The sequence below is a fragment of the Periplaneta americana genome, chromosome 3, assembly GCF_040183065.1.
Source record: "Periplaneta americana isolate PAMFEO1 chromosome 3, P.americana_PAMFEO1_priV1, whole genome shotgun sequence".
Taxonomy (NCBI): Eukaryota; Metazoa; Arthropoda; class Insecta; order Blattodea; family Blattidae; genus Periplaneta; species Periplaneta americana.
This window is the reverse complement of record NC_091119.1, coordinates 86,974,077-87,000,985: the sequence shown is the minus strand read 5'-3', so window position 1 is coordinate 87,000,985 and position 26,909 is coordinate 86,974,077. Positions and strand designations below refer to the sequence as shown.

General features: G+C 35.5%; 1 protein-coding gene across 6 annotated transcripts in view; it reads left to right on the top strand.

The window, feature by feature from the left end:
* The window catches only part of LOC138696238 (CKLF-like MARVEL transmembrane domain-containing protein 8), a 131,228-nt gene that overhangs the window by 48,857 nt on the left and 55,462 nt on the right, over positions 1-26,909 (top strand). For all 6 annotated transcript variants that reach the window (XM_069820913.1, XM_069820916.1, XM_069820917.1 and 3 more), the window contains one exon: positions 3,729-3,856. In XM_069820913.1, the coding sequence (XP_069677014.1) occupies positions 3,743-3,856 (114 nt within the window). In that variant the 5' untranslated portion in view covers positions 3,729-3,742. The remainder of the gene's footprint in view (positions 1-3,728; positions 3,857-26,909) is intronic.

The following is a 26,909-nucleotide window of genomic DNA, read 5'->3' as shown; positions in this document are numbered from 1 at the left end:
GCGCACCCTGGGCAACGACTCTGTCGGTAAATTGATCTACACAACTGGCTTCATATGGGTGAATGATGTAAGTCAAGTACCCGTCATTAGTTAAAAAAAATATCGCCAATAAAATATAAGGATCTTAATGCATAACAGGCAGAGCTCAATTTAGGAGTAGTATATTCTGTGTGTGTGTGTGTTTTTTTTTTTTTTTTTTTTTGAGTTCAAGTGATTATCCAGCTCTAAACCAAGAAATTTTGTGCTTCTGGATTCTATGAGATGACTTTCATTTAATTTAATATTGTAAGAAAACCGAGCACTATTATGTGTACTAAATTTGACTGCACTGGTTTTACCAATATTAAGTGCTAGTTCATTTGCACGAAATTCATTCGATTCAGAGGCTACGAATAAAAGGAAATTACAATGCTGTATGCTATTTCAGAATTAGGCCTATTTGTAGAGTAATTAAAAAACTTTCAAATGATGACTCGCATCAGAAATAACGGGATTATAGAATATTTACAGCATAAACTATTTTTATATCTGACCACACCGATGAATTGTTTGAAACATCCCAAAACACATTTACACTCTTTATTGTTACATTCCAACAATTATTAATCATCATTCATTAAGAGTGTGTAAAGTAGATCCACCGCCTGTGGTGCTCTCTGGATAGTCTCTGACGAACTATGTGGTTTACACTTCTCGACACTAGCGACATCTGTGATTCCGCTGATAGAGTCGCGAACTATAGGGTAACTATCGGAAGAAGCCCAAGAGGCTCGCAACAAGGACTGTAGAAGATACAGGCAGAATCATACTAGAAAGATGTCAAGAATCTATACTAACAGAGATAGGTATACTTTCTATGTTGTTGATTTCAAGTGATCCTGTCATTTCCAGTCTCAGAAAGCTTTGGCACTTAGCACATGTTGATTTATGTTGCTTACGGACCCTAACATTCCCCTTAATGCTAGAGATAGTGAGAATGATAATGAGTTTTAAGTATTTGTTAATCTGTAAACATTCTCCTGCTTATGCATTACCTGTTTTAATTTAAATGTCAGTATTTTAATATATCCCTTCTTTATTATGTTAAGATTTTATTATTCATTTTATTTTGAGTTACTGTCTTCATTCTCTTTTGAATATTTCTATTTCGTATTATGTTCTATTAATGTGATTCAGTCTGCTCTATCTCCTTCATTTACGCAAGAGTATTTATTTTCTGTTTACTCAATTATTATGTTTAGTATGCTATTATTATTATTATTATTATTATTATTATTATTATTGTTAATATTAACATTATTAAATGTTACCATTAAGTGTACCCAGTAATTTAATTGACTTATAAATTACAGGCTAACATGTTTTCTATTTCCCCACTGCTGGACAATAATATTTTATATATTTTATTATGTTCCAAAGTGTGATGTACCTGAACATTACCTACAGCAAGTTTTATTTTTTAATTATTGATCAATTTAAGAATATTCTATGCCAACTCCATAATATAACATAATTTTTTGTAATCCGTAGAGATTCGAACCGACATCCTCGCGAGTTCAGAAATCTCGCACATCTGAAACCATCGTAAAATGATAGAATAAGGATAATATCATGTTATTGTAACACAAAACACTACTACACTTGCTTGTAGAAGTGACAAATATTTTTGGCCAGCTAGATTGGCGAAATTTCACACTGTAAGTCGGGGCGAATAACGGAAAGTTGAAGGCCCTGCTATTGGACAAAACAATTATAATTAGTAGGTGTGCATTGTATACCTGAATGTGAACTGAAAAGTACAATGAAGTATAATTAATATAATAATAATAATAATAATAATAATAATAATAATAATAACAATAATAAAATAAATACAATTTTTAATATTCATAACGAAAAATAGACTCTATTGTTATTATCTAATACGCAAATTCATATTTTCAACATAATTAAACCAAAAGAAATTAAATCACATCCAAATAAATAGCTAAAAACGATTAAAAATTGGCATGTTTTCTTGGGAAGAAAATAAAGTCATAGATTTCTTATTGCAGACGTAAAATAACCGCTTCTTGAATAACAGGGCAAACTTTATTGACAGTTTATCAACCACGAAGTTCTCAGTTCCGTTAACAGTCTGCAGTCCAGTGTATCGCAAGACTGCAGATGCATCAGATGAATGTAGTAAATAAATTATATATTGAAAAACTGAGAACGAACACTTGGAGTAGGCAACACAGCCGTCAGACGCTGGATAGTGGCTGGTTCTCAAAAAAAAAAAAAATATATATATATATATATATATATATATATATATATATATATATATATATATATATATAGAAAATATCTTGTGAGAAACTTGTAACTTACTATACATTTTAATTCTACCTAGTTAGTCTTTTTCCTACAGTCTGACTCAGGTATAGTGAGTGCTCATGGAATTTATTATTATAAACCAAGTGATTGTATGTTAATATTTTTGTTATAAGTTTTAAACTTCAAATAACACTGGACAACAAATTTTAGTTTATTTTGTTCTTCGGAAATTAAAAGTATATTACCTTGTTCATTTTTAGCTGCTGAATACGAGAGTGACCTTGAAAATGCTGAATTCATTATCGTTTATGAGTAATCGAAGAAAATTTTGGACACATTATTAATGTATTTTTACACGGTCTAACTAATAAAACCACAGCTTATCTCTAAATTACAAACTGCCTCTTTGCCTGTCGCTTGTATTCCAGCTTTGGAACATCCCTTGCAATGGTCCAGCAATAATCAGCAAGCATGGAGATTCTCAGCCCGTCCTGGTATTGTCTCTCCGTTGTGGAAATTACTTGGTGGAAACGCTTTCCATGCTAGTCACTCACAGAACCGCAATTGTCTGAGAAGAAGTTTAAATGGGAGTGTAACATATTATGTAGAGTGACATATTGCACCCTATTATTTGGTAGGATGATATTAAAAGTTCCATTATTTATATTTTTCAGCCCTTACGTTTCCTAGAAATTGTCACCGTTTCGGAAAGCATTCCATGCCATCTGTTCATTATCATTATTTTAACAGTGTTAGTTAGAATGGTGGCCATCGAGGAGTTTACGTATCTGAGGGCCAATAAAAGTACCTCCTTGATTTTATTTCCAGTGACTCGTGAAAATTTATGCAGAAAATATTTGAATACATCTCCGTTTTAATTCATACTTTTAACGAATATTTTTCTTAAAGTAAAAAAAAAAAAAAAAAATTGACTAGACTGTTTACACATTTACGTACTATGTTTAATAACAGCAGATAAAAATATCGCTCACAGGAAATCACAAGGATCTCACCACGACAGAATGTGCAAAATTGAACAAAATACAGTAAAGAAAACACATTTTCACTAACAAGATCTTCAATAGCAACTGCCTAGTGTTGTGAACCTCACTTTGTCAGTGGAAGTCTTAAAACGAACCCCTTTTCATTCAGGGGTGTTAAAACTAGTACAAATCTTGATTTCATATAATATTTATAAAGGACGGACCACATCCTGTCATATGGTATATCGCCAAAACGAACCAATTAACAAAAATTGTCATATTCGTGGTCAGCGACCTAAATTTAGTAAGGATTGATTACTTCAGTCTTCGAAGCATTTTCAGTGTTGACCAGTGTAATTTATTTCCTTGTGATGATCGCATGGATAACATGATAGGCTATAGTAGTGTTATTCTGTGTTTTTACAGATTGAAGAGACAAGATGTCGCATTCTGTGACCATCACCAGGACAACCACGACGACCACGTCGACGGCCATCATCCTCAACACTGGCTACCTCAAGACTGCCTCAGGCCTCCTGAAACTGGCACAGACGGTACTGAAGTTGCTATTTTACACTGATGTTTGAAAATAACCTTGCATCCTTTCACTCCAGGAATCTTATTTACAAGAATTGAAGGGCTTAGTGCAAGATGGAAGTAACTCCAAAATTCACAAAATTTAATTTCTTCTATCTAATAGGAAAAAATATGGCATGTTTGGTACAAGAACGAGGTAGATCCGCTGAAAATTGAACGTGCTACAAGAGATTGTGTATTTGGCGCAAGAGGAAAGCAATTAATAATTCTTTCCTGAAAAATGTAATAAAATAGAGTTCCCCCCCCCCCAGACCCTTCAATTGTTTAGGTTTCGAAAATAAATTCGGAAATAATAATGTAATCACAGTTTTAAGCCCAATGGTCTGTACCGTTCTAGTTAGCTGTCAAGAAGGCCTTGATCTTGTCTTCTTCTGTCCGGTATTATACCATTGACTTTGGTAATCTATCTCTACCAGTGTTGCACTAATAAGGCAAAATTCTCATATTTTGACCGAAATTCATTATTCATGATGGTAACAATTTCCCCTACGTGAAATTAGCTAGTAATCATGTATTGTGACATAATAAAATTAATAATCTTATATTTTAATGACTAAAGTGTGTGTGTACGTGCGCGTGCGCGCGCTCTTCACTTTGTGATTCGGGTTCCGCATATTGCGGATAGATGGCAGGACTGACCCATTTTCAAGCTGCACACCACTTTGGCGGGCTGTAAATGTAATGTAAGTAGTGGGTGAAGATGATAAATAGAATCCTGCATTTGCTTACCTAAGGCCTCCAAACAACCCGCAATAGTGTAGCTATGTATGGAGTATAGCGCGGCGTACACATTTCAGGTCTGCTGTTAGTGAACATGTCAAAACAAAACAAAGCTAGACGATAGGAATTGAGTGCTTCAATAGAAGAAAATTGTAGCGAGCACTTCATTAGGAAAGAAGAATATAATGGTAATTTATTATCATGCTTAGCAGAACCTTAGACATGGTTCTGGTCTTGTTCCCTTTCAATATTTTTAAATATACATTTCATCTGAATATAACGTTAATATATTATCATGTTTAGCAAAACCTTAGACATCTTTCTGCACTCATTGTTAAGTTCTGGTCTTGTTCCCTTTCAGTATTTTAAAATATAAATTTCATCTGAATATAACGTTAATATATTATCATGTTCAGCAAAACCTTAGAGATCTTTCTGCACTCATTGTTAAGTTCTGGTCTTGTTCTCTTTCAGTATTTTAAATTATAAATTTCATCTGAATATAACGTTAATATATTATCATGTTTAGCAGAACCTTAGACATCTTTTTGCACTCATTGTTAAGTTCAGGTCTTGTTTTCTTTCAATATTTTTAAATATAAATTTCATCTGAATATAACGTTAATATATTATCATGTTTAGCAGAACCTTAGACATCTTTCTGCACTCATTATTAAGTTCTGGTCTTGTTCCCTTTCAATATTTTTAAACATAAATTTCATCTGAATATAACGTTAATATATTATCATGTTTAGCAGAACCTTAGACATCTTTCTGCACTCATTGTTAAGTTCGGGTCTTGTTCCTTTTCAATATTTTTAAATATAAATTTCATCTGAATATAACGTTAATATATTATCATGTTTAGCAGAACCTTAGACATCTTTCTGCACTCATTGTTAAGTTTTGGTCTTGTTCTCTTTCAGTATTTTAAAATATAAATTTCATCTGAATGTAACGTTAATATATTATCATGTTTAGCAGAACCTTAGACATCTTTCTGCACTCATTGTTAAGTTCTGGTCTTGTTCCCTTTCAGTATTTTAAAATATAAATTTCATCTGAATATAACGTTAATATATTATCATGTTTAGCAGAACCTTAGACATTTTTCTGCACTCATTGTTAAGTTCTGGTCTTGTTCCCTTTCAGTATTTTAAAATATAAATTTCATCTGAATATAACGTTAATATATTATCATGTTTAGCAGAACCTTAGACATCTTTCTGCACTCATTGTTAAGGTACTGGTTTTGTTCCCTTTCAATATTTTTAAGTATAAATTTCATCTGAATATAATGTTAATATATTATTATGTTTAACAGAACCTTAGACATCTTTCTGCACTCATTGTTAAGTTCTGGTCTTGTTCCCTTTCAATAGTTTTAAATATAAATTTCATCTGAATATAATATTAATATACAGGGTGTTTAAAAATACGGGGCATAATTTCAGGTATGTATTTCCCACATGTAGACAATCAAAATAGTTCTTTACAACATGTGTCCGGAAATGCTTTATTTCCGAGTTATGGCCTTCACAACATTGAAATTCACCAGAGCGTTTTTCTTTCCGCGGGTCGTTGCCGTCAAAGGAGACATTAAGAGGGCACTCTGACAGTTCATTCCGAGGCGAAGGTTACATTCAGTGTTGTGTAGGCGTTAGACTGTGCGACATGTATTCAAATCAAGAGCTGGCAGAGATACACTTCATGTACGGTAAGGCGGACGGCAATGCTGCGCTGGCTCGTCGTTTGTACCAGGAGAGGTACCCGGAAGACATTTGTACGTCTCCATTACCGTCTGTGCAAGTATGGAAAATTTAACTCTCCTGGTTTGGGAAGGGGACGACCAAGATCTACAACTCCAGAAGTACAGGAGGAGATTCTGGAGGCTGTGAACATGACTCCTTCTATTAGCACACGAAGGGTAGCGTTGCAAGTCAATGTTCCTCATACGACTGTCTGGAGACTGTTGAAAGAGTATCAATTGTATCCTTATTATTTGCAACGTGTACAGGCCCTGTCACCAGCAGATTACCCTGCACGAGTTAGGTTCTGTCAGTGGTTCTTGCAGCAGTGTGGTGTAAATCCGAACTTTTATTTACAGATGAAGCACAGTTCACACGAGATGGCATAACAAATTTCCACAATCAGCATGTATGGGCGTATGAAGACCCATGTGCAACTGTTCCATCTCATCACCAGGTGCGGTTCTCCCTCAACAGGTGGGCCGGTATCATTGGTGATCGATTAGTTGGACCCCATGTACTTGTAAACAGACTTAGGTACGGGGCAGGCGTACACAAACTTCCTGGAAAACACCATACCTCATGTTTTAGAAGACACTCCACTGATCAATCGTCAACACATTCACTTCTTGCATGATGGCGCTCCTGCACACTTCAGTCGTACGGCTCGCCGGTACTTGGATCGAAGGTTTCCTGATCGATGGATAGGTAGAGGTGGTCCAATTGCTTGGCCTCCACGCTCACCTGATCTGAACCCTCTCGATTTCTACTTGTGGGGCCATTTAAAATCATTGGTTTATTCGTCTCCGGTGCCTGATTTGGAATCCCTTCGGAATCGAATTGTGGCATGTTCTGAGGACATACGCAATACTCCTGGAGTTTGGGATCGTGTTCGCAGGTCAATGAGTCATCGATGTGAGGTCTGTATTCAAGCAGGAGGTGAACATTTTGAACATCTTCTGTAATGACAACGACCGGGTGGAAAGAAAAACGTTCCGGTGAATTTCAATGTTGTGAAGGCCATAACTCGGAAATGAAGCATTTCCGGACACATGTTGTAATGAACTATTTTGATTGTCTACATGTGGGAAATACATACCTGAAATTATGCCCCGTATTTTTGAAACACCTTGTATATTGTCATGTTTAGCAGAACCTTAGACATCTTTCTGCACTCATTGTTAAGGTTGTGGTCTTGTTCCCTTTCAATATTTTCAAATATAAATTTCATCTGAATATAATGTTAACATAGTATCATGTTTAGCAGAACCTTAGACATCTTTTTGTACTCATTGTTAAGGTTCTGGTGTTGTTCCCTTTCAGTATTTAAAAATATTATAGAAAGTAAGAGGGTGTTTGAAGAAGTCACTATTACGTGTAACGTCTGTAGAGGAGTTAAGGTAATGGAATCAGGTTAAATACATACAATTTACAAGTCTCATTTTTTTCTGTTAGTGTAGATCGAATATAGACGTTACACGTCAAAAAGGATGTGATGTTAGAATTCTGGTACATTTGCATACGAGGAGAGGTTTGCTCTGTTCAATCGTACGAAAAGTAAGAAATCTCGTATACATACGAGAATTATCGTACATATTGCAACCCATTTTTAGAGTTTGTTGTACCCATTTTCCTCTAAAGTTTTGATTTAGTCTAGTGTTGGGTTGTATGCAGTCATACTGACAAGACGTAATGTCTTACTGTTATTTTTCTTATTTCGTCTCTGCTGCCGTTTTATATATATATATATATATATATATATATATATATATATATATATATATAATTTAATTTATCATGTTACAACCCTCCGTTGGTAACAGGGGTTGTATTTCTGTTTATTATTTTATGCTCGTCTATGTAATCTCGCTTGATTGTTCAAAGATTCAGAATATTCGTTGCCCTAGCGATACTCCTGTTATTTCCAAAATTATTCTGACTACTTATACTTACTAATTATCACTCCTAAATATTTAACATTTTCAGAGTTTGTAATAATAATTATTATCGGACCATCACTAAATATCAGACTTTATTTAATTCCTCTTATGCATGTATTATATTTCGTTTTTTATGATTAGAATATTTAAATCCGTAATACCAAAATTACTCTATAAGACAATTTACCTGAAATAGGATTTTAACTTATATGAAATACTTTACATATTACTGTAAACATACCCATTTAGGAAATATAAGAAGAAGAATCTGTATAAGTGTCAACCCAACTAATAGGAGTTAACAGCGTGAAGTGTTACAGTGCTCATTAAAAGCGCACATTGTACTCTTTTTCTTTCAGTTAAATGAGCACAAAATCTAAAGTTAAAAATACGTCATAAGCGCACCTTAGATTATATGAAAAGAGCATATTAATTTTCCTTTCCAATTAGACTATACAGACTTAGAATTGTCTAGTACTACTTTATGTAGGGACATACAACAAAATTGCAATACATACGTATGCACGTACGTTGCACATACGTAGAGTAGCAAAGGTATGGTTAAAAATTTGTCAGCGCTCTTGTAATAGAATTAGTTGAAATTGGTTCCGAATTCATTATTACTGTAATTTTTTGTAAAGTTAAGCAAACCGAATCTTCTTTTTAAACTGCAGTCTGTTAATCTCTCTTCTGGCATACCCTTTCTGATGTTTTTTAATGCATGCATATGTTTTTTTCCCTCTTGCTTTTGCGCATTTTGCCGATATCTCGAGTTTTAAAATATGTTTCTGCTTGATATGACTAAATGTATTGATGGTTGTGACCAAATTATCTTTAGAATGTTTATGAAAAGACTTCCATTAGTAGTGCTTGAAATATCAGTAGTAGGAAGAGCCCACAATACAGGAGAAAGGATTTTTTGTCTTTGGCCACGTTAGTTTATATAGTAGAATTGTCACAGAAACAGCTAAATTTGTCCATTTCTGGCGCAACACCAATAAGATCTACAAATACTTCTTCGATTTCATCTGACATCAAATAAGACAACTAAAGGAAAATTTCAATCATTCACTGGACTCACCTTCACTCTTGTACTAAAGATTTAATCCTGACTCTGAAATTTGAAGGTACCAGCTCTGCCCTAAATTGAATTGACAAGAGTGAAACATATTACCACCATCAAGCACATGAAATTTTCTGTATTTATAATTATTGTGCGTAACGCACTCAACTCCTTCATTGGTGATAGTTCGTACTAGTGAACTCATTGCAAACTCACACTGACAGCTGCGTGCAAAGACTACTAGACCACTCACTGTAGTGAATGTGTGCGTTTTCGAAACCTTCTAAAGTTTTCGAGAGATCGTGCGCCCGTAAATGTTCACAAATCGATAGCTAAGAAGTGATACCTCGTATCTACAAAAATAGGAATTTAATTTAACTACATAATTAATTAGAATAACTACATTATTATGTTCATAAAATTGGGCAACTAACTAATATTTTGTCCTCGAGTAAAAGATTTTTTAAAGCAGAAACATATATAAAAAGTTTGTCCCATTTTGAGAGAAATTTATTTTTAAAACAGTTTTCAGATTCACCTACAAATTCACAGATACGAGGTGACACTTCTTAACCATCGCAATAATCAATCTGAGAATGAAATATGTTACGTATTTTACCCTAGGCTGCGTAAGAGTTGCCGGACTATACGGCTGAAGTAGCCAATAAACTGAAAAGGAATGGCTAGTGTCGCTCTCTTTTTCGACAGTTTATAAGCGACGACTCGTCATGTCGACGAAATGGGGAAAACATCACGAGCATTCCATGAGTAATTACTGAAATATCAAACGTAAATAGACCAAAGTCTGGTTTGACATCATATTTTAATTACCCTAGTAACAGTTAATATCGTCCACCGTTGTGGCTGAGGAGTTGGCGAGTCTAACTCCGAACCCAGCGGGTCCGAGTTCGATTCCCGGTCGGGACGAGTTGCCTGGGTGAGATTTTTTCGGGATTTTTCCCTCACTCCTATGAATGAATATCGGGTAACTTTATCACGCGATTGGAACCCCACTCATCTTCGCCACTTCCTTTCCTCACCTATCATCCTTTCATTCATCATCCCATTACTTCTTCTGATTTTCAGATTGCTCTACAGGCGGCCCTCCGAAGCTGCTGGCTCTCTCGACCGGCCTTCGTGGATTGTATTCATGTGATGATGGATAGCTTCTGGAACGGAACCAGGGGCAGACCTTCTCGGGGGAGGACTTCCGCCTCGGACCGTTAAGGGAGTCTTGGGGGGGGGGGTTGCCGAAGCAGGAGTGGTACATGGACTCTGTTGGCTGTAGGGACCGGTCGTTAAGGGAGTCAAGTGGTTAGGTCGGTGCGCATAGAGGATCGGTGGGCATGCAACTCATCCCATATAGGGGAGTGTACAATAGACATCAGGTCGTAGTGCGTGGGATGTTCCCTCACTCTCTCTAACAAGGAAAAAAAAACAGTTCGTATCTCTCAGGGTTGTACATATATCTGACGTTACTTTCACATGATTTTGACAAATTCACTGGCAATATAATTAGCAGTTTCTTCTATCTTGATGCATTTGAGCCTGTCTGTCTTCCGCTGTAGCTGAATACTAAGCTTCTAATCTAATTCATAATAATAAATTCATAACGTGACAGGTATGCTTTTCCTTTACAGAATTCTGTAAATTTTAACGTGATGTTCAATATTTTTCGTACAGTCTTCCTTAACACGAACCATTTTATATTGAGTCTATGGATAATGAGAAAATAATGTTTATGTTACAGTAGTTTGCTTTTGTCTATCGTAATTCGAAATGTATACTATATGGCAGTGGTAGAGGGCATAAATTAGTTATGCACATTGACCCTTCTAAAGAAGGTGGTATGCGGTTTACACGATTTTTACACTAGTCTCAGTTCCAGCTCGATTAGCAGAGTGTAGAAGAAAATTGGTAGAAAATACACATGAAAGGAACTTTCATAATCTAATATTATTTAACACGACAACATACAATTTTTAATCTAAAAACTTTCTGGTGTTGATGTTTTGATGTGATCCTACAGAAATAGACTTCACTATTACGTGTAAAAGTATAAAATGTATAGCGTTACATAATATGTTGATATTGTACTAAGAACCTCTGATTCTGAGCATGTATACCGGAAATTACTGTTCACCACTTTCTGTGTGTTACAACAAACGGACAGGATGCGGTAATGTGTCGTGATAATAAAATATCACGGGTTAATTTAAAAGAAATCATGATGATGCGTGTGGTTGTACCTACTTCTTTCACATTCACAAAATATGCGGCTTAATTCAAAAGATATCAAGTCGATGCGTTTGGTTGTACTGTACCTACTTCTTCCACCCCCATAAAACAACTAATTAAAAAGAAATCAAAGAGATGCGTGTGATTGTCCCTAATTCTTCCAAATTAAAAAAGAAGTATTAACCAATTCAAAAGAAATTACGTCTATGCTTGTGGTTGTATCAATATAGTTTAGATTGTAAATTTCAAGTTAATACTATTTATGCAGCTATGACTAAAGCATTCGATAAGATTGATCACAATCATCTTTTGTAAAAATTAAATTATTAAGGACTTTCATAACAAATTGTAAAGTTATTGAGTTCATATTTAAGAAATAGACAGTGATATGTTAAATACCATCAGTCTGAGTTATAAATAAAACTTTCTCACAAAGAAAGGGAGACATCTGCCTTAAGACCAGGTGACCATTCAGATCCTGATTACAAACATACAAGAATTTAATTTAATTTAATTAATATGAAAACTGTGCTAATTTGGAAACTAGTATTACTAATTATAAAAATTGCTTTAAAATTGTGACACAATCACATTAATATGTAGAATACAAATGAGTATTTAGTGTAAGTATAGAGTCCTAAAAATTTACAGACAAATACTTTCTATATCATGCTGCAGTAAACCTAGACATCAGTTCAAACATTAAACCGCTATAAATATAATATTTGAGATAGAGAAAAAAACAAAAACATCACAGTGATGTGCAAACAACGGGGTTTACAAAACATTCGAAAGATGTCCGCCGTTCTCTTGTTCAACATGGCCTACGCGATCTCCAGATTTCAATCCGGCCGACTTTTGGTTGTGTGGTTACCTTAGAGGACGAGTTTTCCTGACACATCCAACAACCCTAGTGCAACTGAAAGATGCCCTCTCGCAAGAAATTGCCAATATTCCAAGACATTATCTGCAAAATGCTGTGGATGATGTCTCAGACAGAATGCTGTACGTTGAACAAGAGAACGGCGGACATCTTCCCAATGTTTTGTAAATTCCGTTGTTTGCTCAACACTGTGATATTTTTTGTTTTTTCTCCTATCTCAAATATTATAATATTTATAGCGGTTTAATATTTGAACTGACTTTTGAAATATCCTACACTATAACTCTCACTGAACATGGACGTTTCGTCGCTCACTTACGTTACCTGTTGCATGTGTTGCTCCATTCTCACGGTGGGATACATAATAAGGCCTCTTTCAATATTTCTGTCTATTGCTACAATATTGGCTCGTCGGTGGCTGCCAACGGTATATGTTAATTTCGGAGTACCTCAAAGTTCAAATCTTGGCTCACTATTATTCTTGATATATATTAATGATTTGCCTAAATTAATTAAATATTCAGAATGTTTATTTTATGCTGATGATCTAAAGATATTTAAATTAATGCAAAATTAACTTTTAGTTAATCAAGAATTTTATCAATGGCTTTTAAATAATGGGTTAAATTTGAATAAGAAATATTGTTATATGATTTTATACAAGGAGTACATCTTATTTAAGAGGTGAATTGTACAATGAATGATGAATCATTGGAACGAATATATTGCGTAAAAGATCTTGATGTAACTGTTAATCATAATTTGACTTTTCATAATCAAAAGATTACACCTTCTGTCAGTTAATTTGTTCTGCACGATGAAAGCCCAAGAAGTTGCAAAATAAAAGAGAGCAGTAATTAAGTAGACAACAAAATTTATAGTTGGAACCCATTTAAAACATTAATTTACACGTATAAAAGTAGATATGACAATATTGAAAACACTTTTACTCGATTCGAAAGAAAGAGCAAAGGTGGAATAGGAATCATTTAATATTTTGTTTCTGCTCTCGAATTCATTGACGCTACGGGCTCAATTACTGTAAAGGAGAATTTGAAGATTCATTTGCCCTATGGAATGTTGGTGAAATGGGTAGCTTGACTTTTTCAAGTGTGTTCTGGAAAACATCTCTATTGTCTTCTTATAATATCTGAAAAGTCCAATTCGGTTGTAGTTACAGGAGTATTAAGGAGGGGGGGGGGGGGGATAGTGAAAAATATGGAAAAACCTGAAGACTTTGATGAAATGTGAAAATTTTGCCGAAATATTATGAAATATGACAATTTTTAGCGTTAATTGCATTCAGCACATCATGAATCATGAAAATACCTTGTTCCTATATCACTGTCAGAAATGGTTTGGATTTTAAAATATGAAATTTCATATTTTTAGTGTCTATAGTAAAAAGTTAATCAAATAACTGCTTGAAAAGAAACTAAAAACGATTTCCACAGTCTACTTCTGTTAAATTGATATATCGAGCTGATTCTCCGGAAATAATACACATTATTAGTTACTTATTTCTCAGTCTTCTTATTCTTCTCATAGTCCTCTCCTTTTCTCTTTGCCTTATACTATCACTCAGTAAGATCGTTGCTTATACAATTTTCTCCTTCCTTCTCCAGTAGTATCGATCGATATCTGACGTTGAAGTAAGCCTATAACTGAATCGCTAAATGTAGAAAGGTGACATGTCCACTTTTGTATTTTGCAAAAATAAGTTTTATAGTCAGTAGGTAGCATCTTCAGGTGCAAAAACCATCGTTTTATGCAGAAAAGAACCTTTTTTTGTCACTGTTGTGGCAGCTACAGCTACAAGAATATTATCCATTTGATGTAGAAAGGATATAAATATCCTGAACATGTCTCTTTTCTTTGCTTTAATTTTGCATTATAAATTTTGTCCTACATTGTTGTACTTGAAAACCTATTAATACATCACTACTGCTTCAGTTTTGCACTACTTATTCTGTCCTACATTGTTGTATTTCCTAGTTCTATAATACATTATTACCGGTTTAATTTTGCATTAAAACTTTGTCTTGAATTGTTGTATTTGGTGGGCCTACATTGTTGAAAGAAAAGAAATTAGATCTAAGATTTTTTGTATTTGCTATACATTAATGGGCTCTTTAACAATTTTCATTAAAAGTAAATAACGCTAAATGCAGAAAAGTGACACGTCCAATAATTTTAATCTCTTGCTCTGTCAAAATAGATGAATGCAGAATTCTTTAAATGCTCCTAAATTACTTGTAGCATAAATACTTAAACATCAAGAGTTCTTAAAACTAATAATAATAATAATAATAATAATAATAATAATAATAATAGGTATGAAATATGAAAAGAGTTTTTTGTGTCTCCTGTAAAATTTATAAGAGTGCACATGTCACCTTTGTACAGCTGTCAAAAGAAAAAGTGGCCGCTCTCCTGTATCAAAGTTCCCTTCGGGTATCTTCGCTACAATTCGGAGACAGGCGATGTTACATGTTGTTGGACCACGTTGCCTGATATCTACAGTTATAATTGAAGTATTCTGTGTGTTATCGATAGCATAATGGTAGCGTTCAGGCCTCTTATTCATGAGGTCCTGCGTTCGACTACAACCACGTGCTTTTTATGTTCTTTTCTGTTCTGTTTTTGAGAGAGACAAACTATACATAATGGCTCCTTTCTCTTTTACGATTATTTTAGTAATTAACATCAGGTTCATTAATATATTATGCCATGACTTTATCATTATGATATTGTGGCTGCAAATGGAAAGAAAAAAGATTTTATTCTCAATAAAAATATCTTTCGTGGCATAAACAAAAGAAATTTTCTGGCGTCGGCCTTAAAACATTCAAACAAAAAGCCACAATTCAATATTTAGTCTATCTTCCTCTTATCTCAATCATCTTGCAGTCGAGTGGGCATGGAATTGACTAGTCTTTGCAAATAGCGACTGTTCTTAGACACGATATTCCAGGCATTCTGAACATACACACATAAATGTTCTGTCCATGGGCAGGTCTTACATTGCAAACCCAGCAATCTCCAATCTTTCCTATTTTCTGCCTTCCTCTTAGTCTCCGCATATGATCCACATATCCTAATGTAGTCTATTATTCTTTTCAACCAGAGACCCAACCAATTCCTTTTTCTCTTTCTAATCAGTTTCAGCATCATTCTTTCTTCACTCACTTTTTCAAACACAATTTTATTTCTTATTCTGCCTGTCCACTTTACACGCACCGTTCTTCTCCACATCCACATTTCAAATGCTTCAATTCGTTTCTCTTCATTTCGTCGTAATGTCCATGTTCTTTCCCCATACAATGCCACACTCCACACAAAGCACTTCACTAGTCTCTTCCTTAGTTCTTTTTCCAGAGGTCCGCAGAAGATCCTTCTTCTTCTATTAAAAGCTTCCTTTGTTCATGTTTGCAGTTTTCTTGGGAAGGATAGGCCTAAATGCGGTAACATCCCGTTGCTTTCCGCACACCACTATCTCTTTCGCATCTTATTAAATTCCAAGGGGCCCAAGCGTGGAGATAGGAGAGTGGATTTGACTAATTGGGCCCTCCGGACTTCACCGAAAGTCACGGCAAGGGTTAAATATTAATTCTATCAGGATGTGTGACCCAGTCAGAGACCGGGAAATCTCAATTAGCCTTTGCCCCCCGCATCCTGGACTAGCTTCTACGAATCATCAGAAGATCTTAGAGTGTGATTGGGCCAATTTTTCCAAAAATGTTTCCACACTTTTGCTCTCGTAGCTCAGCGGACGAACGTCGGAATTTAGATGTCAACATCTCAGGTTCAATTCCTCGTTACTCCTTTTCATTTTATTGTGGTTCAAGATAGTATAATGTAATAATACAAAAAGAAAAACTAATACCAGTATTATGCAACTGGATTTTTCCAAACCTAATATTAAATTTATGTTATTTATATCGCTAAAGAACGATTACAATATAAATAACTTGAATATTATTTATACAGTATCACTAAAGAACGATAACAGAATATAAATTATAAATATCGGTTTGTTTAATTAATATATTGCAAAAGAACAATAACAATATAAATAACTTGAATACTGTTTTATAATGCTAATGAAGGAAAACAGAATATAAATGATAACTCGAATATTATTTAAATCGCTAAAGAACGATAACAATATAAAAAAAACATGAATATTATTCATATCGGAATTTCACAGATTTATTACAGATGTATTTAAGAAATTATAGAAGAATAGTAATTAGTAACAGTGTCCTATTTATTCTTCTTGGAGCCAAATTTGTAACTTTTAAAAGTGTGGTTACTATGTTGAAGTGTATGTGTTGTAACGGATGCTTGATTTGTTATGTATGTGAGTCAGTTATGGGATGCTTGATGTCGTCGCAATGTCGTAATTATAGTTTGATTGTGTTTGTGTGACTATTGTGTATTAATTTATGATGTATGGTACGGAAAGCTGCATATTTGTGTTATAGAAGTGTTACGTATGTGTGTTGTTAATGTTTTTGTATGTTACAAATTGATACCTGATATTTGTTTTGCAATCGCAATGCCTAATTTACGGATTGTTTATGTTTTGTTTACATCGCGTAAGCTAATTTAATTTTCTTTTCCATTTCTCTTTATGCTTATCTTTTTTTTGTATAAAACTATAGCCCTAACATACATATGTAAAATACGGCTAACCCCCATTGGAAATACAATAATAATTATTATTCATATCGTTATAATACGATAACAGAATACAAATGATGACCTGAATTTTATTCATATCTCTAAAGAACGATAACAAAATATAAATAACGTGATATCCATAAAGAACGATAACTGGATATAAATGATAATTTGAATATCATTTACATCGCTAAAGAAAGATTAAAAAATAAAATGAAAACTTGAAGAAGGCCCGAACCCACGACCTTTGAATCATTAAACAAGCACTCTACCGCTGGTCTACGAGGCGTAGATATGGAACACTTTCATAGTTCCGGAACTGCTTGTACAAGCACATGCATCGTGTAACATCGCCGCGACCCGAAGTGGACTTTGAAAATATTCGCTGTTCACGAGTGCGGCCACTTTTTTTTTTTGACAGCTGTACATTTAGCGATTCAACTAATTTCTTTTTCGCAAATAGGCTATAATAAGTTTTAGGATACATAGTGGAACTTCGTGGCTAGGAGCCTGCAATAAACGGGATGTGAATCCACACTGTCTTTCATGCAGTGTTGAAACTACTTCGTTACATACATGAAGCAAACACAGCATATTTAGGATTTAAAGAAAATGGCGTGCATATCATTAATACATAATATAGCGAATAAGTAATGAGACTGGAGTAATTTTAAAGAAGCAAAGAAGGTTATGTTAAAAATCAGTTTATTCTAATCGAAATGCACTCCTCTAGCTTACGTAATATATACTCGTATTTGTTATACAAGTAGTGGCATATCAACAGAGGACTGGCAAGACTTGTGATGGTCCCATTTTGGAACAGCTGACACAAGACTCGTAACGGTGTCTTTTGTACGTTGAATGTTGTTAAGAAATTGTTAGAGCTGTGCGACCAGAACTTCGTGAGAGGGGAATCCTGTACACATGTCGATACATGACGATGTAACCATCGTTTGAAATGTAGTTTAAAAATTCCTGCTGCTGCTGCTGCTTCTTCTTTTCCCCTTTATTTCTTTTTCTTCTCCTGCACGTTACTGCATTGGAGAGATTCGCCTAACAATCGAGCAAGTCGGTTTTTTGTAATGCGTATATATCTTAAAATAATCATCGGTCCTTGGTAAGAAACTCTTAAGAATGAAAATAAATAAATAAAAAACAGAATTATACTTGCATGGATTATTCAAATTTAATGCGAACTTTATTTTTCCTCGATTAATATTTTTTCCTCTTAGTCTCCGCATACGATTCATAGACCTATATCTTAATGCAGTCTATCATCTGATATCTTCTTCTGCTCAAAACTTTTCTTCCATTCACCATTCCTTTCAGTGCATCCTTCAGTAGGCAGTTTCTTCTTAGCAGTGGTCCAGCCAATTTATGTTTCTCTTCCTGATCGTTGCAGCATTATTCTGTCTTCACCCTCTCTTCTTAGTAAGCTTCATTTCTTATTTTGTCTGTTCATTTCACACACTTCATTCTTCTCCATTTCAAATGTTTCTAGTCGTTTGTCTTCCCTTTTCGTAATGGCCATGCACTGCCCCAATACAGTACAATGCCACACTCCACACAAAGCACTTCACTAGTCTCTTCTTTAGTCCTTTTCCCGTGGGTCCGCAGAAGATGCTCCTTTTTCTGTTAAAAGCTTCCCTTGCCTTTGCTATCCTTCGTTTGACTTCTGGCAGCAGCTCATGTTAGTAGGCCTATTTATAGTACATCTCAATTATTTGAAGCTATCCACTTGTCCCACTATCTCATTTCGAATTCGCGAATTTACCTTTTCTATTTTTCTTCCGATAACCATGGTATTCGTCTTGTTTGCATTTATCTTAATCCCATACTGCTGACAGCTGTCATTTAGCTCCAGTAGTTAATCTATTAACAGGATAAATGAAACACGAGTATAAGAGCTTATGTTTACGTGTTGACAGCATCGAACAAAATATTCACCAACAAATAACGTTTTCAAAAGCATGTGCAAGATGGTGCCCAGAAATCTGACTAAATAAAACAAAAAAAAAAAAAAAATGAAATGAACTTTGTTCCAATCATTTCCACTGCTACAGCCAACAGGGCCACTAGTTCTGAATAAAATTGTGACAGCCGACGAGACTTGAATATAGGCCTACTCTATACACTCTTGAAATCAAAATTGCTAACAAGGAGTGAAAATATTCAGATTCTCCAACATCAAAACAGAGTTAAGTGAAATCAAATGAGAAAAATGTAATGACTAAGGTAATGGAGATTTTGGACTGTGGAAGAGCTGTTATTAATCGATTGGTTTTCTCTTAGATCAGCAAACTTACATGCAAATTTAAAGGAGTCTTAAGGTTCAGAAGCCGTGAAAAATTGTGTGTAGACACCATCCTCCTTCATGACAACGCCCGTTTTCACTGCACGAAGATACCCCTATTGAACTTGGCTGGAAAATGACAAATCCTTCTTACCCCATAATTTATCCCCATGCGACTGTCCCCTTTTGGGCCGCGGAAAAAAAAAAAGAAAAGAAAACTTTGGACGCAAAATACTTGCAACGAAAGAAGTGCGTAAATAACTGCACAACCAACTTAAGATGTCCTTTCAAGAATGAATAAAGAAGCTATTTGGTTGATAGCAGGAGTATACCGATATGCTGGAGGGCTATTTTGAAAAATAATCGAATTTTGAATATGTTATGAATAATGGAAAATTTCCTAATAAATTAAGTTCGGCTCAATATTTAACATCCAAAGTATGCATCGTTAATGACCAGAATTCCAACATTTACAACTAATGTTCGAAAAAAAAACAAATAGTAAAGCAAATGTAAATTAAGTTCAGCGAAATTAAAACGTTGTATTTTTATGCATCCAATTTTCTTTTTAGTTCACTATCCATCAGCTGCCGAGGAAAATCACAAGTCTAATTACTAAAATATGTTGCTAGTCAGCGATATATGCAAGGTGGGGGAAACGAATTGGCCACCCTACCCCATTATCGCCTGGTTTAATATGAGTGATTCCTTATTGGTGTCACTTACAAGGTTTCGACCAGTATTCGGACAGTTCACTATGGAAAGGAAGGAATGTAATCTTCGGGCAGGGGGCATTATGACCCAGCACTCCGTCTTTTTATAATCTGTTGCGATAACCCTCAAGCTAGGTGCATTCTCAAACCCACACCGGCTGACTATACCAATGTTCGCTGCGTACCCAGGTTACGGGCAAGCCACTCCACTCGTCCCTAGGCCAGCCCCTTCCGTGCGTCGCCATCCGGCGTTCAGGGAGTGCTATGGAATGATGACGAAATGGAGAAAATGTTGACGGAATGATGTAGATGCCTAAAATGGAGAATTTGGAGAACCCCGAGAAAAAACCCAACTGCGATCTTGTGACAGTTATGGCTGGCTGTCTGGATTTACGAGAGCCGGACCCGTCCGTACAGTTAGGCACGTTTTGCCCCATTGTGCGCTCTATATATGCCATGATTGTCCAAGTCCGACAGATAGCCTGGGTAACATCTGTGAATCCGACGCTGATAGATGGGTCAATATGCCTCAGCCCCTGACAGAGCCAGATACCTTTCACATACGAGTAGCCTGTGAAGCCGCAAGGGTCCGCAGCCCCAAGCCCTTCCTATATCAGCATCGGAAACCCGTACTACCCCCAAGACTTGGCCCCAGCACATTTTTACTATTGCAGATGATAGATGAAATGACGGGTGGAGAATGTTGGTGGAATTAAAGAGAGAAACGGGAGTACCCCGAGAAAATCCTCTACAACGTCTTTGTCCACCACAAATTCCATCACGACAGAGGATATAGAACCTGGGTCGCCTGGATGGTAGCAACGCGTTAGCACTTGATCTACAGACTGTATACAGGCTGGAAGTGAAATAACTCTGCAGATACTGCCACACTGCAGGGTACACTTAAATATTACGTTTTGTGGTTAAATGCACGGTTAATTAGAAAATTAAGTTGGAAGTTTCAGCAGTCTGACTACATCGCCGCTAACACACCCCTCTTCCTTCTTTCCGTAATACAAATGTAAGAGATCAACGAACTCAGGTCTGTCTTCCTGGGTCAGGCATGTCAAAGTGAGCCATAGATGGCATTTACCATAGCCGTGGTTCATCTTTTCTACAGTGGCCAGATGATTGACAGCTCAGCTGAGAGTTCCATTGCTGAAGTTAAGAAAATGTTAAATGTTATGATTTATTTAACGACGCTCGCAACTGCCGAGGTTATATCAGTGGTGTGCCGGAATTTTTGTCCCGCAGGAGTTCTTTTACATGCCAGTAAATCTACTGGCTTGAGCCTGTCGCATTTAAGCACACTTAAAAGCCATCGACCTGGCCCGGGATCGAACACGCAACATCGGACATAAAAGGCCAGCGCTATACCAACTGCGCCAACTAGGCCGACTGAAGTTAAGATGCTAGTCTCTTGTCATAGTAAACATACTAAAACCATAGTTTGTATTTTTTGTTTTTATTTTACTGTTGATTGAGTTTACTTTTTTAAATGTGTATCATTATTGTAATGTTATAATAAAGTAAGCAAGAAGTACAACCTTGATCAAGTGTGAATATCGAAAGATTTTTTAAAGTACAATTACGTGTTGTGCAATACTTACGAACTAAATAAACATTTTATTGTGCAATATTTGAAGTGCGAGATAATTAAATTTCAGTGATTTCAAAAGTCGAATGTTTATAAACCTGTTATCCATACTTCAGAATATTAAAAATAGCAATAATTTAGAATGTATTATTCATTATGTGAGGGGAAAAATAATATGTTATGTAATTAACTAATTAAATATTTTTCAATAAGCATATTGTTTAATATTACAGTTTCGGAGTAAACCGCGTGCATGACTATACGAGTATTTCATTACGAACATATTATATATAGAGTTCTGGATTTACATGTATTATCATAAATTTAAAGTAAAAGCGTTGTAACATTTGTAAGTATCCCTAGGTTGTAGTTCGTAGTAGATTATTTTTAGCTATAGGAGACAGCTGCTACAATTGCCACGCGAGCCACAACCCTCTCGTAGGGCGAGTGACCTTGACGAGACTGCCCTAGGTGAACCTCTCCATCTGTAGCAATATTGCAATCTGTTCCCATCGTTCAGTGGCTTAAAATGATTGGTTTTTAAATTAAATTTACACGAAAACCGTCCCTCTATGGAAATACGCCAGAGGAATAAATGATTCTTTGTTACATTTTCTATCGATATGGACAAAAATTATGATCCTACTCGCAATAGTTACCGAATAAGATGATGTTAAACATTTGAAAAAAAAAAAACATCTTTTTCTGAGAGAACTATGAACTTTCCACCAATACGATGTTAGACTTTTTTGTTACTTATAACATGAGCTATTCGCTATGAAAATCTGCAGGATTATTTCACTTCCACTCTGTATACATACTCCTAGAGAAATAGTGTGAAATCATCAAATGACGGTGCAGCTGCTTCTGTAGGAAACTGAGATACTTCTTGTTAAGAAATAAGAATATCTGTTTGAGAGCACAGATCTTGAAATTCTGAAGGCCAGATAAGAAGCGGGAGGAAGAATTAAATAAACTTGAGGTTTTCGTTAATAACCAAGCAAATACAACTAAACAAAGATAGATGAAAAGATAATATTAAGAGGATTAGAAACAGATTTTACAGAATAATCTTGAGTTATATGAAATCTTGGTAAAGGAGTTCAGAAAAAATCAAGGAGGAAGTTGTTTTCAGGGGAAAGAGAAAAGAGAAGAACGATAGGAATGAGAATGGTTATAGGAGGAGGAAAAAAATGAGGAAGAGAGAAATGAGATGGGTTATTATATATAGAGTTCTGGATTTACATGTATTATCATAAATTTAACGTAAAAGCGTTGTAACATTTGTAAGTATCCCTAGGTTGTAGTTCGTAGTAGATTATTTTTAGCTATAGGAGACAGCTGCTACAATTGCCACGCGAGCCACAACCCTCTCGTAGGGCGAGTGACCTTGACGAGACTGCCCTAGGTGAACCTCTCCATCTGTAGCAATATTGCAATCTGTTCCCATCGTTCAGTGGCTTAAAATTAGTGGTTTTTAAATTAAATTTACACGAAAACCGTCCCTCTATGGAAATACGCCAGAGGAATAAATGATTCTTTGTTACATTTTCTATCGATATGGACAAAAATTATGATCCTACTCGCAATAGTTACCGAATAAGATGATGTTAAACATTTGAAAAAAAAAAACATCTTTTTCTGAGAGAACTATGAACTTTCCACCAATACGATGTTAGACTTTTTTGTTACTTATAACATGAGCTATTCGCTATGAAAATCTGCAGGATTATTTCACTTCCACTCTGTATACATACTCCTAGAGAAATAGTGTGAAATCATCAAATGACGGTGCAGCTGCTTCTGTAGGAAACTGAGATACTTCTTGTTAAGAAATAAGAATATCTGTTTGAGAGCACAGATCTTGAAATTCTGAAGGCCAGATAAGAAGCGGGAGGAAGAATTAAATAAACTTGAGGTTTTCGTTAATAACCAAGCAAATACAACTAAACAAAGATAGATGAAAAGATAATATTAAGAGGATTAGAAACAGATTTTACAGAATAATCTTGAGTTATATGAAATCTTGGTAAAGGAGTTCAGAAAAAATCAAGGAGGAAGTTGTTTTCAGGGGAAAGAGAAAAGAGAAGAACGATAGGAATGAGAATGGTTATAGGAGGAGGAAAAAAATGAGGAAGAGAGAAATGAGATGGGTTATAGAAGGAGGAAGGTAAAAGCAAAGGAAGAGGGAAATGAGATGAGTTATGAGAGGAAGAAAGAAAAATATAAGGAAAAGAGAAATGAGATGGGTTATAGGAGGAGAAAGGGAAAAGCTAAGTAAGAGAGAAATGAGATGAGTTATAAGAGGAGGAAAGAAAAATATAAGGAAAAGAGAAATGAGATGGGTTATAGGAGGAGAAAGGGAAAAGCTAAGGAAGAGAGAAATGAGATGAGTTATAAGAGGAGGAAAGAAAAATATAAGGAAAAGAGAAATGAGATGGGTTATAGGAAAAGAAAGGGGAAAATATAAGAAAGAGGGAAATGAGATGGTTATAGGAGGAGGAAGGGAAAAGCTAAGGAAGAGAGAAATGAGGTGGGTTATAGGAAGAGGAAGGAAAAATATAAGGGAAAGAAAGAGAAATGAGGTGGGTTATAGGAAGGAAAAATATAAGGGAAAGAAAGAGAAATGAGAGGGTTGTAGGAAGAGAAAAAGGGAATGAAGCAGTGGCGGCTGATTGACTGAGGCAAGTGAGGCCAGGCCTCAGTCACTTGGCTTCATTGAAATCAAATTTTGTGTTTTTATATAATATATTAGTCGTTTGAATGAAGCATATATCGCTGTAGAAGTATTTGAAAACTTTGTGATGGATATAGACCTGTTTTGCAGTAAAATTTGTTCCTGAGGCCAGGATCGCTCATGCCGGGTCTAGCTTCTGCATTTCGTATGTTTTCGCGGGCTTTGAGGTTGCACCATCCATGGACCGGTCTAGAGGGTGGAATGGGGTGGGTATAACAGTGGCGACTTGTCTTCCTAAATAGGCCATAAATAACATAAAAATTCCCGCTGTTTAGCAGGCAGAGACCCACACTGTTCTCTCTCCTTATGTCTTAGTTTATGACTTAAGCGAGGGTGTTGTACTATTGTACTTTGTAGTACAGTAGTGAGTGTGGTTCAATGTCGTTGTGTGTTTCGGGAAAATTGTAAACAGAAATAGATGCGAGAAATAATGATGATGTACGCCTAGTTAATTCATTGTCCTTTTTCGAGAAGAAATGCTATTGAAAGCGAGGAAGATTTAAATAAAGATATAGCCTGCCGAGATGCCTACGCCATCGCTGACAGCTTTTCTGACAGATAATCTTAAAACGCGAGTTTCTGTTGCATTGTGATATGGGCAACCTAAATGGTTAAGTAGTAATGTGGTGCAAAACAATCTTAAATAAAAATAAACCTTGCTTGTTGCTATCAAAGGAAAAAAATAAAAATGAAAGAAAGAAAAGAAGAACAGTGTGTCTACTGAGAGCTTCAGCGATCTGAAAAATATTTCCAGGGGAATTTCAACATATGCTTCTTCAGCTGAGCATAATATGGATTGCTTCATCACACTCACACAATCATTGAAACAAACTCACAGCATAACAATTTATTTGGTGAGTGACAGTATTATTTTTAATAATAATAATAATAATAATAATAATAATAATAATAATAATACTTAATTACTTACAAATGGCTTTTAAGGAACCCGAAGGTTCATTGCCGCCCTCACATAAGCCCGCCAGCGGTCCCTATCCTGTGCAAGATTAATCCAGTCTCTATCATCATACCCCACCTCCCTCAAATCCATTTTAATAGTATCCTCCCATCTACGTCTCGGCCTCCCTAAAGGTCTTTTTCCCTCCGGTCTCCCAACTAACACTCTATATGCATTTCTGGATTCGCCCATACGTGCTACATGCCCTGCCCATCTCAAACGTCTGGATTTAATGTTCCTAATTATGTCAGGTGAAGAATACAATGCGTGCAGTTCTGTGTTGTGTAACTTTCTCCATTCTCCTGTAACTTCATCCCGCTTAGCCCCAAATATTTTCCTTAGCACCTTATTCTCAAACACCCTGAACCTATGTTCCCCTCTCAGAGTGAGAGTCCAAGTTTCACAACCATACAGAAGAACCGGTAATATAACTGTTTTATAAATTCTAACTTTCAGATTTTTGGACAGCAGACTGGATGATAAGAGCTTCTCAACCGAATAATAACACGCATTTCCCATATTTATTCTGCGTTTAATTTCCTCCCGAGTGTCATTTATATTTGTTACTGTTGCTCCAAGATATTTGAATTTTTCCACCTCTTCGAAGGATAAATCTCCAATTTTTATATTTCCATTTCGTACAATATTCTGGTCACGAGACATAATCATATACTTTGTCTTTTCGGGATTTACTTCCAAACCGATCGCTCTACTTGCTTTAAGTAAAATTTCCGTGTTTTCCCTAATCGTTTGTGTATTTTCTCCTAACATATTCACGTCATCCGCATAGACAAGAAGCTGATGTAACCCGTTCAATTCCAAACCCTGCCTGTTATCCTGAACTTTCCTCATGGCATATTCTAGAGCGAAGTTAAAAAGTAAAGGTGATAGTGCATCTCCCTGCTTTAGCCCGCAGTGAATTGGAAAAGCATCAGATAGAAACTGACCTATACGGACTCTGCTGTATGTTTCACTGAGACACATTTTAATTAATCGAACTAGTTTCTTGGGAATACCAAATTCAATAAGAATATCATATAATACTTCCCTCTTAACCGAGTCATAAGCCTTTTTGAAATCTATGAATAACTGATGTACTGTACCCTTATACTCCCATTTTTTCTCCATTATCTGTCGAATACAAAAAATCTGATCAATAGTCGATCTATTACGCCGAAAACCGCACTGATGATCCCCAATAATTTCATCTACGTACGGAGTTAATCTTCTCAAAAGAATATTGGACAAAATTTTGTACGACGTCAACAAAAGTGATATTCCTCGAAAGTTACCACAGTTGGTTTTGTCCCCCTTTTTAAAAATAGGTACAATTATGGACTCCTTCCATTGTTCTGGTACAATTTCCTTTTCCCAAATAGCAAGTACAAGTTTATAAATTTCGCTATATAATGCACTCCCACCCTCTTGTATTAA